This window comes from Chinchilla lanigera, unplaced genomic scaffold (assembly GCF_000276665.1).
Source record: "Chinchilla lanigera isolate Chin_1 unplaced genomic scaffold, ChiLan1.0 scaffold00018, whole genome shotgun sequence".
NCBI lineage: Eukaryota > Metazoa > Chordata > Mammalia > Rodentia > Chinchillidae > Chinchilla > Chinchilla lanigera.
This window is the reverse complement of record NW_004955419.1, coordinates 16,647,588-16,661,107: the sequence shown is the minus strand read 5'-3', so window position 1 is coordinate 16,661,107 and position 13,520 is coordinate 16,647,588. Positions and strand designations below refer to the sequence as shown.

Here is a 13,520-nt window from a genome sequence, read left to right as displayed (position 1 = left end):
GGCTCAAACTTGCCCTATCCTCCTGCCTCACCTTTTTGGATGCTGGGGTTAGGATGTGCACAACCAGGACAGCTTTCTTTCTTAGAAGACCTTCAAATCCTAATAAGGGGTGAAGAATTTTTAGTCAAGTAATCTTAGTAGAAACAGCAGTACAACAAATCCATGTAATGCGGTTTCCACTGTAGAGATTTTCATCTGAAATTTCTAGTTAAAAACTAAGTCTGATCATTCTACCAAATAAGACATTAACATTTATGAGTCGACTATACAGGGAGTACTGTATTATAATTATCAGAGTATGGTAGATCTTCAGTATCACATATATTTGCATAATGTTTAGTATCCATCTGAAAATGACTGCAAATATTTCCACAAACCTTACCTTTTCACCTGAGTTGTCTTTAGCTGTTGGGATTTGCCAGGTAATGTTAGCAGAATCTTGCTGTTCCTGAGCCTTAGCCTCTATGTCCTTAGGGCAGCTGATCTGAGGAGGCTCCATGTCTGTTTCAGAAAACATACAAACCAATTAATGTCCTGATGCATACTAAGTCATTTAAGAATAAGATCACATCAATACTTTGTGACTAGCATTTTATATCCCAACGTCTGAATGATTTAAAATATGAAACTGCCTTCCAACAAGTTACCTTAGTCTGGCTTATGAGGCCCTTACTGCCTTGGCATCTCTTAACCTCATTTCTTACAGTTCCTTCACTAGAATACATCCTCACATTCTCTACATTGACTACTGTCAGGCCCCAAAAGTTTATGGTCTTTTTTTTAGGTTGGAAAGTTTTATTGGAAATAAGAAGAGAACAGCAGCCCCTGAATTTTCAGGAGGGATCTTGAATGGGTTGCCCAAGGTCCTCTTTTTCATTGGGGCCCTAGTATATTCTTTTCTTTATCTCGATTAATGTCCTCATCTTCCTTTATCTGGATGACCACTGCTTGTTCTTTAATTCTCAGCTTGGGAAGCTATCTCTGACTCTTCTGGTCCATTTAGGGGACCAAGTCCCCAAGTTGTCACAGCCCTCTGTACTTCCCAATAATATAACTGAACACGTCATTTTGAAGTTGAATTTTCTCCCCTCCAAAATGTAAACTTTTTGAAGGTCACGATGCCTCTTAGTTCACTGTCTTATTTAGTGTCTGGCATATAATTAGAGTCTGGTAAATATTTTTGAATGAAATAAACAAACAGAAAACAATAAATGTTGACTGCAACAAAAAGAAACCTTGCTTGAAAATGAGACTATCAAGAATTAATTAGCAGTCCTAGTATGTACTGCCAAAACAAGCAACAAATTTAAGCTGGTGTGAAACTTTACACTACAAATAATTAACATTATACACAGCCACGAGCTACAATAAAGTTCTTATATAATCTAATATACCCTTTCAGTTATGTTACATGTGATATTGTGTAACTTGTAGGTGGATATATGTAAATTGATTTCATTGTGTCTCATAACTTTTGTCTGTAAAATTTTATTCAATTTATGTTTTTCTCTGAGAGGCACTCATATCTGGAGAATTCTTCCTTGCCAAGATGCATAGTAGCATATTAACTAAAAAAGCTAAAAGAATATACTTAATTTTTAATACTTAAATCACAGCTTGATTGGGTTTGAATTGAAAAGATTAGATTAATTTTATTTTCATGTTGTATAGACATTATTGCATTTTCTTCTGGCAAGTAGAATTATAAATAAGTATATTTGCTTCTTGTGTTTTGAGCACAATTTCTCCTTCTCTTTGTAAATTTACATAATATTTTCTCATTAACTTTGTACTTGAGAAACTTCACTTGGAAGGCAGAAACTTTGCTAGCCCAATACTCAGGGATTATTTTTTGGGGTAAGGATGTAAGTGTTTCTTCAGATCACTAATATACTTCCAAAACACTCATTTCACTTTTATTTCTATTTTTTGCCTTCTTCTCTTAAAGATATGATATCTATACTTCTGAGGATGCTTTCCTGTTTTTAATTCCTTTTTATTAGAATATTCTGCTCTTACTACAGGGAAAACGAAAACATCCTCTTGTAAATGCGACAAATGCAACTTTCAAAGTGCTGATAACTCTTATTTTATTATTAAAAATCAGTTAGTCCCACTTGCTTTATATAGACCAGAAATTCCTCACCAATTTTCACTTTCTGATGGAAAACTTACCTGATTTTCAGTGCTAACATTCCCCTTATTTTTTACTTCCTATGCCACTGCCTGATTTTTTTAATTAGAATTTAAACAACCCTCATAACTCAGATTGGAGCAATACTTCCTATTTTATCATACGCTTACAACAAAATTTGCACAGAAGGATAGTTCTAACCTCACTCATATACCGTTATTTAGCAATTTGGTTTTTAACCATCTGAGCTTGAGACCCACCTTTACACACAGCTGTCTGAACTCTAGCACTCCATTTTCCAGAAGTGGTACATCTCACTTCTCGCACGCCAGATAAAATGAATCCTCTACGGCAGCTTAGCTGACACACCATCCCTGGTCTGGCTGGCTGCTTGCCACAGGTGGGCGGGGATACGATGACACCTTTGGGTTTCTGGAAGATGGGGCAATGACGTTCTAAAATTGGGAAATAAAAGAATGTTATTTGTATTCCCAAGTATTAGAAATGCCATAGATTCTCTTTATTCAAGAAAATTATAGCTTTTCTGACTTAGGATTGTCACAAATAGCTCTATATGACATTGAATATATGATTATTTTCTTTTCTGGGTTTTTGTTTTGTTTTGTTTTGCTTTGCTTTTTTTGAGACAGAGTCTCACTGTGCAGTGCAAGCTGGCTTTGAACTCACTTTGTAGCCCAGACTGGCCTCAAACCCACGTGATCCTCCTGCCTCAGCCTTCCAAGTGCTGAGATTACAGGCATATCATGATGTGTTGTTAAATAATGCTGAACTATACCTCTTTAGTTACCTCTTATTATTTTTGTCAGTGAATCAAAATCTTGGAAAACTTCTGATATTTTCATCAGTGCTATTTTCCACTTTTTTTTAGTTTGCAGAATACTATTTATGGCTTTGGAATATAAGATAATAAATTGGATCTTAGTTTTCATAACTTGAGTGATATATTCTGCAATACATTTCTGTTTTATGAGCTTTTGGGTGCTATCTTGAAGAGAGAACATAATGAGAAAAATTTTTATACCCTCTCTAAAATCATTGTTTGATCCTTACTGGTATCTTCAGCACAGACCAGTGAGAGTGAACCTTTTAAAGCTTTCGGTGATGCCAACAACCCACCGCAGCACATGTGCTACCGGTTCACCATCCCTGGCACAGACAAAGAATGGCAGATGAGGTAGATGAAATGCAGACAGAATGGAAAATCAAGGCTAGGACTTAATGTGAGATAAAGTAACGCATGCGCAGTTCTTTTCTGTAGTAGAGATTCTACTGGCAGCGTGGCTCACACCTTCAGTTGTATTTTCTGTGCAACAATAGCAAGCACGTATTTGATACCTACTATGCGCAGCATATAATTCTAAGAGCTTCATGTGTATTTAATTCATTTACTTACTTAATTCTATAAAGATTACTGTTACTTTCATTAACAAACATGAGTATTGAGCATTGTATTGAGCATCATATAACTTTCCTGAAGTCACCCGGCAGGTAAGGGGCAGAAACCTGTGTTCCTAAATACTCCACGTGGTCTCTCTCTCTGAGTTGATTTCTTTCAACATTTTGCGCCAGCAACAGCCATTTTTGCTGAGAAATGGGTTTGCCTCTATTTTGGCAGTGTGAGCCGTGTGCCTGCTCAGACTTCCTGTCCTGGTTTGATCAAGCGGAATATCAGAGCCATATCTGTGACTCATACACAACGATGAATGGACTCAATATCTCTCCTTCAGGATTAGTCCTTTACAAAGTAAGAAAATTATCCTTTTGGCTCTCAGAATTGTTGAAGATTTTATTTTCTTTTATCTCTTATTCATGGTGCTTTGGGTGAACATGTCTGAATTTTTTTCTACAATCTACTCTACTAATTTTTTTCTTCTTAAATATTCTCATTGCTTTTTTGTTTAATGAGTTTGGATATTGGTTAGTTTTCATTTACATATATTATGTTTTAAATTTTAATGACTATTTTTTGCTTTATGTTTTAAAGTATTTATAATTTATTTCAGTGTGTGGCATGAATTAAAGACATAAGAAAAATTTTATTTTGTGACGTTTCTTCAAAGAATTAGCCAAATTTTCTATATAATTAGTTGACCAAATCTTTCCTCCTCAACTGATCTGTGATACTTCCTCAATAATACATGAAATTTGTAAGTTTCAGGATCTGTCCAAGTGACCTTGATCTGTACAGTAATCTTTGCATGGCTTTAGTTATTACAGCATTAGAATATATTTTTAAATCTGTTGAAATTATTTTCTCTCTACTATTATTATTTTCAAACTTATTTCAGTGATTTTTTGTATTTTGGAAACAGAGTTTCACTATGCATTTCAGGCCAAATTGAATTCACTTTGTTGCCCAGGCTGGCCTTGAACTTGCATCGATCCTCCTGCATCAGCCTGCCGTGTTGGGATCACAGGCATTTGCCACCATACCGGGCCTTTAGTGATATTTTAAAAAACAAACCCTGGAATCATTTCCAAATTCCAAAATGATAGTAAAAAGCAAATTTCATTTTAGGCTATTAAGTAAGGTTAAGTTTTACCTGTACATATATTTGAAGAGTACTTAACATTTTAGCAAAATTGTATATGCATGTTACAGCATTCTTTTTTTTTTTGCCTTTCAGTAACATTTTCTCATTTAACACAACTTCACATATTTCTGTTTAATGTTATTCTGATATTTTTTAAAAAGATCTTTTGAATGTGACTTTTCACCATTAATCTTATTTATCATTGTATAAAAAAGCTAATTGGGCCAGGGATATAGCTCAGTGGCACAGCACCTGCCTGGCAAGTAGGAGGTCCTGAGTTCAATTTCTGGTACCAAAAAAAAAAAAGCTGCTTATCAGCTATTCTTGTGAGTTTAATAAACTCAGATTTTTGGTAGATTCATGTTTTTCTAGTAGATATATAATCTACAAATAATGATGAGTTTGGATCTCAGCATCTCTGATCTCATGGCTTATTATCAAGGCTACTTAGAACAATACTAAAAAAAATGGATGATTCTGAGCATCTTTTCTTTTTCTGGATTTAATAAAACTGTATCTTGTTTCTCCATAAACAACTTCAGGTTAAAATGGACATTTTTTTACTGCATCTGAGATATCAATATATATGAGTTTCTTAAAATTTTATAGAAATGTGTTTTAAATGATAATGAATGCAGTTTTGTCTTCTACCAAGTGACTAAATGTTTCCCATTTGTTACAATGAAGTAATTTATTATACTGATAATTACTTAATTTCAAATCATTTTTTGCATGTCCAACATGAACTCTCCTTGGTTTTCATAAGCCACTTTTTGAACACAGATTGTTAGTACAGTATATTTGCTATTATAGTTACATATATGTTTGTGTGTATTTTTTTCTCAGTAATATGTCAACATCAAAATACCAATAGTTTGTTAATATGAATTGGAGAGCTTTCTATTATTTGGGCCAGGTATATGGCTTGCAAATTTCGTTTTTGAATTTTCAGTTATTTATCCTTCATTCATTTTTGGAGGAATAATTAATACTACAGCAGAATTTTCCTTTTTTTCCTCATCAGACCACTTTATGGGGGTGACCAGGCCACTGGCTGCCCCATTCACGGTCCCCGGGCCACTCTCACCTCCGGCCTGCTAGCTTCCGGGTCCCCAGCCTCCAGGCCCAGTGCAACAGGGCCACGCAGACCGCTCACCAGCTCCCTCCCGGTGGTGGCCGCAGGAGGGACACCCTGTTCCCCGCATTTTCCATTTTTATGTGTAAATGTATATTTGAATTTTTGCTTTCTTTGAATTATTTATGAATTTGTATTTTATTAGAAATCATAGATATTAAGAGTTGTCAATTTATATATAAATTACAAACTACACAATATTTTATTTTTAAAACCTTCAGACATCTATATACTTTGTTGTAGCATCTCAGAAAAATTCTGTTTTTATATTTTCTTTGCTAATATATTAAACTCTAATTCACTGAATAGTTCTTTCTTTAACATTCTACTACATCCTATCTCCTTTTATAGTTCATTTTTCTTTATTTAAACAATGATTGCTAAGTCTTTCAATTTTCCCTGGAATTACTCTTTTCCTAACTTTTAAATTAAATACTCAGTTACTTTTATTTGTGCCTGTTTAAAGATGAAAGGATTTTAAAAGTTCACCAGTTCGTGATTTTGCATTTTCAATAAGGCAAAGGTAAATCATGTTTGACAAAGTAAAAGGATCATGAAGCATTTCTTTAAAAATGAAAATGCATCTAAGTTGGCTTCAGTGTCAGGGAAGAAAAGCATTGTTACTTGAACCTGTAAATTTCACTGAGTTAGAAAACTAATTCAGACTAGAAGTCTCTTTACCAGTGCAGAGGAATAAAGCAACACTATTTGTCAGTGTGTCTACAGTGTCACACATCTGTCTATGTGGACGTTTAGTCACATTCATTATGAACCAGTGTAGGTCTTCAGAGAACAGGAGAAATGAATCACCCAAGACCCCACATCTTCTAGGCTCTTACCCACACACTGGGGTTCTCCTCCATCCCACTGGGCGTTTCCTTGGCAGGTAAGTTTCGCACTTCCTTCTAGTCCGTACCCTTCGTCACAGGTAACCAAGCAAGTTGTCCTATAGGACATGTCCCTTGTGGAACAGCTTATGCGGCCATGTTTGGGCTGGCGGAGATGGGGGCATGTTCTCACTACATAAAATGACAGTCAGATCATAGCTTGCTAAATAAGGATAAAAATAGTAATTTTCAGCTTAACAATATCACATCACAAGCAAGAAGTTCCTGTTCTTAAAAATGGAAAATAGTAACTCACCATAATTTTGTAGTATTGTGGGGTAAATAAAAGCCTTTGTTTTATCAAAATGCATTGCTAGAACAGTGTCACTATGTCCAGTTCTCTATCCTTAGATGAAAAACTTACACTGTCCAAGAGGTCTGTGCCTAAATGGACGATGGTGGCTGTAGTGGGGGTGGCTGACAGTGTATCCATCAGGATACATTCCAACAAAATGAAGAAGTATTTTCCAGGATTATGGTTTCAGGTTCAGGGTCAACTCAATTCTTATAACTCAGAGCCATGCCCCAAGCTTTGTAATGATCCCAGCCTCTGTAAATCTGTGCAAGTTCTGCAATCTGAAATTGCAATATTCCAGTGGCTGCCCACAACTTCGGTCCTTTTAGCTTTTTCTCCTCTTTCTTCCCACATACCTCCTACAGATGATGCTAGCCTATGATGCTAATCTTGATTTGTGTACTGACACTGGTTTGTTTGCCTATTTCCTGCTGCAGCAGAGACTGTGAGTTTTTCTCCTAAAGCTATTTTCTCAGGCTTAAAAAAAATTAGCATAGTAATGTGCCAGCTATAAAATTAAATTCTCCCCTTCCATCACAATTACTGAGAGTAAATTAGATAAGAGCGGCAGTTGTGTGGACGTCTTGGAAAGTTTTATAAAGGAGGTCATCTCAATTGAGAGAACACGGGGCTGGGGATTTAGCTCAGTGGCACAGTGCCTGCCTGGCAAGCCCAAGGTAGTGAGTTCGATTCCTGGTACTGGAGAAAAACAAAACAAAACAAACAAACAAACAAACAAAAACCCAAATTGAGAGAATACTTCTTCACCTTTCCCTTTTTCTTACCCCCAAAATATAGACTTGAGAGTCAGTACCTTAGCATAGTATAGTATATTTATAGAAAATTATAGGAAAAGTATCATGCATTAAGGCAATAGAATAGATGAATAAAAGAAATCTCAGGCTCTGATGATAATGGAATTATCACTCCAGCTTTAGATTAAAGCTGGTTCCCATTAACTCCATCATGTCCTATACCATTGTCCTGTTAGGTGAGAAAATGCAAACCTTTTAATTAGGTTACAGCATTGTTATTTGGGTCTTTGACACTAGTGGCTATGCACAAATCCTAATGTAGCTTCCATTCACTTTTCATTCATTAATTTTCTGAAAAACAAAATCTTTCCTCTCTTTCAGGGACTTGTTCTGCACTCCACTGGGGTAGAGTACATGACCTAGAATCCCATTCCCCAGATCTGAGTAGTGAGCAGATACAACTAGTGTTTGGTTCCTTTCCTGACCCTTTATGAATCTACCATGAAAGTGCAGCTAGAAAGATATTCACTAATCTTGGAATCCTGGAAATGTCTCCACTCTTAAACCCGCTCTACCACTTCCATCAAGGGGGAAGTTCCACAGGGTGGGTGTTGAGAGAAACCTCTGTTTTCTAATTCTGCCACCTCTGATTCTCTTGCCTCAAATGTACATCAGAGAAAATTCAAGGGAGAACTTGGGCTACTCCTGTGCAGTCCAGCAAACTCCCCAGTGCATCTGAATCAATGAATTTCATCGTGTCCTGTACCACTGTTCATAAAATTTTGTTAGGAAGCCCTGGCCTCCCAGCTCATCCTTCATCGATCAGGTTTCTCCCATGCAGCTGTGATCCAAATCTAACCCTAGACTCTGCATTTGCTTCCTAGAGTACAGGATAAGTCTTCAGTACATTTCCCTGTGTCCTAAACTTCTTTCTTGAATGTCTTCACTTTATCTTAATCAAAATCTTACTGTCTCTTATAGACAGAGTCTGGAGGTCCGAGTGGGGACTTCACTGGAGAAGAATGGAGCGTGGAAGAGCAAGGGGAGGGAAGAGGGAAAGTGCGTGGGGTGATGCAGGAAGAAAGGGGGTATCAAGGAGGAGCGATGCTAGGCAAAACTACGGGAGGCCATTCTTTGGGACTAAGATCCTGCCCTACTCCCCAAGAAACCACAACAAACACAATTAGGGTCACTCATGCTCAATGTCACCTAATGAAACAGTTTTAAGGATCCTACACGATAAGTTTTTCCAGGGAACAGAATCCCAGTCTACTTGAATCAGTGAACAAGGAATTCAACTCTGCTTTAATCACTACAAAAAATGTAATTTGAGGTAACTGATGTTAACCGATCTGTTTTTTCTTCTCCCCATTGTTCTGTTTCCTTATTTCTTCCTTATAAAATCCCGCTGTTCTGACACTGCCTAGGGGGAGCTCATTCTGTTTTGTAGAATGGAGGTTTCCGTGAAAAATGAATCAGAAACAAGTGCTAATTATGTCTATAATTACGTTGCTTGTAAGTTTGTCTTTTGCAGGGAGGAGGGAAGTGTAGAGGCAGGGAAAATGAAAAAGAAGAAGGAATAGGAAATAGGGATGCCGTCCAGACCACGGTAAATGTACTGTTGTCATCAGATGGCATGTATACTACTTTTATGGGTAGAGAGACAGAAGAAAACAGAGTGGGTGCTTGCTGACTATGCCAACAGATGGGAACATACATTCATTTCGAAAGCATATAGATACTCTGCAGGCACCAGACATTGTAGAAAGAACAAAAATACAACCCATACAAAAGAAAAAAAGTTTAGTTTGCTCTTAGAGAGCACCTGTAGAACAACAGGAAAGGCCTGAAGACAATATAGCAATCTCTAAAAACAATGCATTTGGAATTCAAGAATGTTATTGGGACCCTGGGTGAGATATAGTATTATTTCTTCTATTTTTGTGCATTTGTTATTTTTAAATACCAGGCATATATATATATTTATTTATGATGAATACTTAACTTCACGATAAAAAGGAAGCTGGCACAAAATAGTCAAGCATATATACAGTTTAAATCATGGACAAAATTGATTCTCCAGGAACCCCTTTATTATGTTACTTGACAGAACATAAATGCTGAAAACATTAAATATGAATTTAAGACTGATTACTCCCTAGAGAAAATTCAAGAATTACATTAGAGGTTAAACTGTAAGTCCTAATCTCCTCTATCCAGAGGATAATTTGGCATGAAGCCAACTATTAATAAAAAATGAATTGAAATATTTTGCCTTCCTAATTTTTACTTTTAGTAAATGTGTCCATCATGTGGGATACAATGTCATATGCCAGGCTGGCTTACAAGTTGAAGAAGATAAATTCTTATGTTCAAGAATGTATAAAATTTGGAGAAAAATATTAAACAACTGCTTTTAGCTTTAACAATTTTTAAAAAATCACTGCAGCTTTTCAAACTGGACAAAAAATGGATTTGCACCATCTCAGGAGAACTGATAATAAATTAGAGCTGGCATCTTAGACAGATGCAAATTATACTGGTTCTCAAATGTTGGTTTTAATAAACCCTCATTGCTCCTTAGGGAAAACAAAGCATATAAAATGACTTCTATTTATTTTATTAAACATTTTATACTCTTTCACTCAAGAATGACTACTTATTACTATTGTAGTAGGACTGCATTGATTTACTAGATTCAATTTCAAACTTTCTTATTTTAACAAGCTGAAAGATCCTACAATACATATTCCTTCATTTAGATTATGTTAAAGCAATCCTTAAATATATATTTAGTATTTTTTATAAAGTAACAGCCTATCCTGATTTGGTTACTACACACTGCATATATGTATTTAATTATCACAATTTACCTCATTGATACTTATAATTGTTATGTGTCAATTAAAAAGTCTGGAAAGTAATATTTGAAACAAACAGTAACATAGTCGTTTAAGAAAACAACCTACTATGTGATAGACAATAAAAGAAACTGAACCTGCTGTGGTTCTCATCTTAAATATGTCAGACTTTTTCTTAGACACATGCTTGCTGTCAACTTCCAAACTTTGATAATGCCTAGTACTGAAAATAAAGAAAATCTTATAGTAAATTTAGACCTGAATCTTTTCTCAGGAAAATAAAGAATAACAAATTTTAATTTTCTATGATGCTGTGCTTTAGCTAATTATCATTAAGAAACCACAAAAGAATCCCTACTGGCTTAGAAAGAAATGCATAACTGAGATGAAATTAGAAATGACGACAAGTGCTTTATGAAGAGTGCCTGGGAGGAATAAGAATCAAGCTTACCAATTACTACTCAACAGTATGGAAATAATAATGTAACATGAGCTGTGCAAAATACTGTACATTTTCAGTGTGTTTCCTTTATGAATCAACCTTAGGAAGACTTTCACACCGAAAATATGACATATGTAAAATTATTCTTTATTATTGTAATTGATTTAAATTAGATCTATAAAAAACATTACTTTCTCCATACCAGAATCCTGGAAATAGAGGTGAAACTTAGCCTTTTACCATATTTCTCTGAATCCCACATACTCCAATTGCAACATACACTGCTATCGGTATAGTAATGTCAATAAAATGATTTCTTGCCAATGATTTTAAAACAAATTTCAATTTCAAGGATTACTAAAATGCGGGAGGGATAGATTTGATGAAATATGGTATGGTTTAATAGACTATCTCAGTGTCTAAAGTAACTAAACTCATCAACTCAAGGATCTAAATCCATCAACCATGAATGAGGAAGGACCCGGGTCTCTTCATTGAGGACCCCTCTATGTATTTGTAGTGCTTTGGTCCTGATGTTGCAGGGTTTTAGCAAGATCCATGATCCCAGAGCATTTTTCTCACTCTGATGAAAATTATTTTATGTACATTAGAATAACAATAAAAATTACATAGAAGAGAATAACCACACTTTTTAATGGAGGGGGTGACATGAGCAGGCCATCCATATATAAATAAATACACACACACACTCAGGGAAAGGCTGGGATAAGTATGTACACACAGAAGTCATGCTGCCCTTCAGGCTGAGGAGTTTGGTGACAGGGAAACATTTAGGAGGACCAAGATCAAAGTCAGGGCACTGGGGCAGAGCTTGGGAAGGAGCAGCTTCCTGAACAGCACGGCTACATCTATGGCTTTAGTGACTGTCTTTCGTTTGCCTTCCCCCATGAACAGTAGCTTGTGTGAGACTGGATGTCTAGGATCTAATTCTTTTCCCTCAGAATCCCAGAAATACATTATCTTCTAACATTTAAAATGGCCAACAAACCCCCAAAGGTCAGTCTGATTCCCTTTCCTTTATGAGTGATATTATTTTTCAACTATCCAGTTGACATAATTTTCTATTTTTCCAGGGCACTCAGAAATTTCACTAAGATTATTACCAGACATTTGTCTGTTTTTAATATTTTTTTTTTTCTGGCACTCACTCAGTGATTTTAGACTGAATACAAAAGATTTGGGTTGTGCATATTTATTTTCAGGACTTCAGCTGGGGTATATAGTCTTTGATCTTCTATGACTCCTCTGTTCTGTCTCTGGATTTTTAATATGAGAAGAGTACTGTCTGTGATTATTCTGTCATTTTATTCTTTCATAATTCTATGTTTGAAATTTTGCTCTACTTTCAGATGAATTTCTAGGGTTGCTTTTTCTAAATTTATTCATTTGGCTTTCAGTGATGTCTGTTTATTGTGCCTGTAGTCCCCCCCTCCACCTCTGTCTGTCTCTTTCTCTCTCTGTCTCTCTCCTAGTCTTATTTTATTTTATTTTATTTTTTTTGTTTTTCTCCGGTACCGGGAACCGAACTCACGACCTTACGCTTGCCAGGCAGGCGCTTTGCCCCTGAGCTAAATCCCCAGCCCTCCTAGTCTTATTTTAGCAAAACAATGTAAGTGCCTTTGAATCTCAGGAATTCCACCCGACCCTTTTCTGTGTGTCTTTGTTCAATCTACTGGTTCTTCTGAATTCTCCTTGACTTTTTATAGGAAAACTATGGATTGACACCTGATTAATGCAAGTACAATATTTATAGGTGGACCAATTATCAATAGCTGATAAATAGAAACAACGGATAAACCCTGGCTTTACAAATGATCTTAGACTGATGAGAAAGGGGGCTTCCTCTATGAGTATGGGATCCAAGAGAGGACCAGCAGAACAGAACTCCTTATCCTGTGAGCTGGGTGATTTATGGTTTTGAAGAGGCCAAATCTTCCTCAAAGAGTGGTGCTAAAGAATGCTCAGGGATGTGTTGGGGGTAAGGAGGACAAATTTAGCAATGGACACTCAACTAACCCAGATCCCCAGCTAAATATGACCCTCAGAAAATCAATAATTTAAAAAATATAAATAGGTCCTTAATTTGTATGTCCTTATTGCTTGTGTCTAGATGTCCCCTTAAACTTTCATGTGGTCATAGGCGTGGCTTTTCCACTGGTGCTTGGATCTAACGTGTGATTAATTCATGGTGCCATGCTGAGATTAAGGAGGCGTGATTACTAAATCAGTCCACTGACTGGTTTGTCACTGCTCTAATCTCAGTAGCCTAGATAGAGTATAAAAGGGGCGGAAAGATGCTGTTAAGGTCCTTTAATGCTTTTGCTTTGCCCACCATGAACTGTTCTCCTCTGCCATGTGCCATTGTGCCTTGGAGCCAGCCAACTATGGACTGAAACTTGTACAAACTGTGAACTAAATAAACCTTCTCTTCTTTA

The 13,520-nt window shown here is 36.2% G+C and overlaps 1 protein-coding gene and 1 long non-coding RNA gene across 2 annotated transcripts in view; one reads left to right on the top strand and one right to left on the bottom strand.

Moving 5' to 3' along the window:
• Window positions 1–13,520, bottom strand: part of Svep1 (sushi, von Willebrand factor type A, EGF and pentraxin domain containing 1) — a 183,615-nt gene that overhangs the window by 112,318 nt on the left and 57,777 nt on the right. The window contains exons 6-8 of the mRNA XM_005382738.2: window positions 6,664–6,843; window positions 2,395–2,589; window positions 383–501 (exon numbers count right to left, since the gene is read on the bottom strand). Of these exons, the coding sequence (XP_005382795.1) occupies window positions 383–501; window positions 2,395–2,589; window positions 6,664–6,843 (494 nt within the window). The remainder of the gene's footprint in view (window positions 1–382; window positions 502–2,394; window positions 2,590–6,663; window positions 6,844–13,520) is intronic.
• Window positions 1–13,520, top strand: part of LOC102014783 — a 31,893-nt gene that overhangs the window by 10,144 nt on the left and 8,229 nt on the right. The window contains exon 2 of the long non-coding RNA XR_260635.1: window positions 3,771–3,899. This is a non-coding gene — a long non-coding RNA (uncharacterized LOC102014783). The remainder of the gene's footprint in view (window positions 1–3,770; window positions 3,900–13,520) is intronic.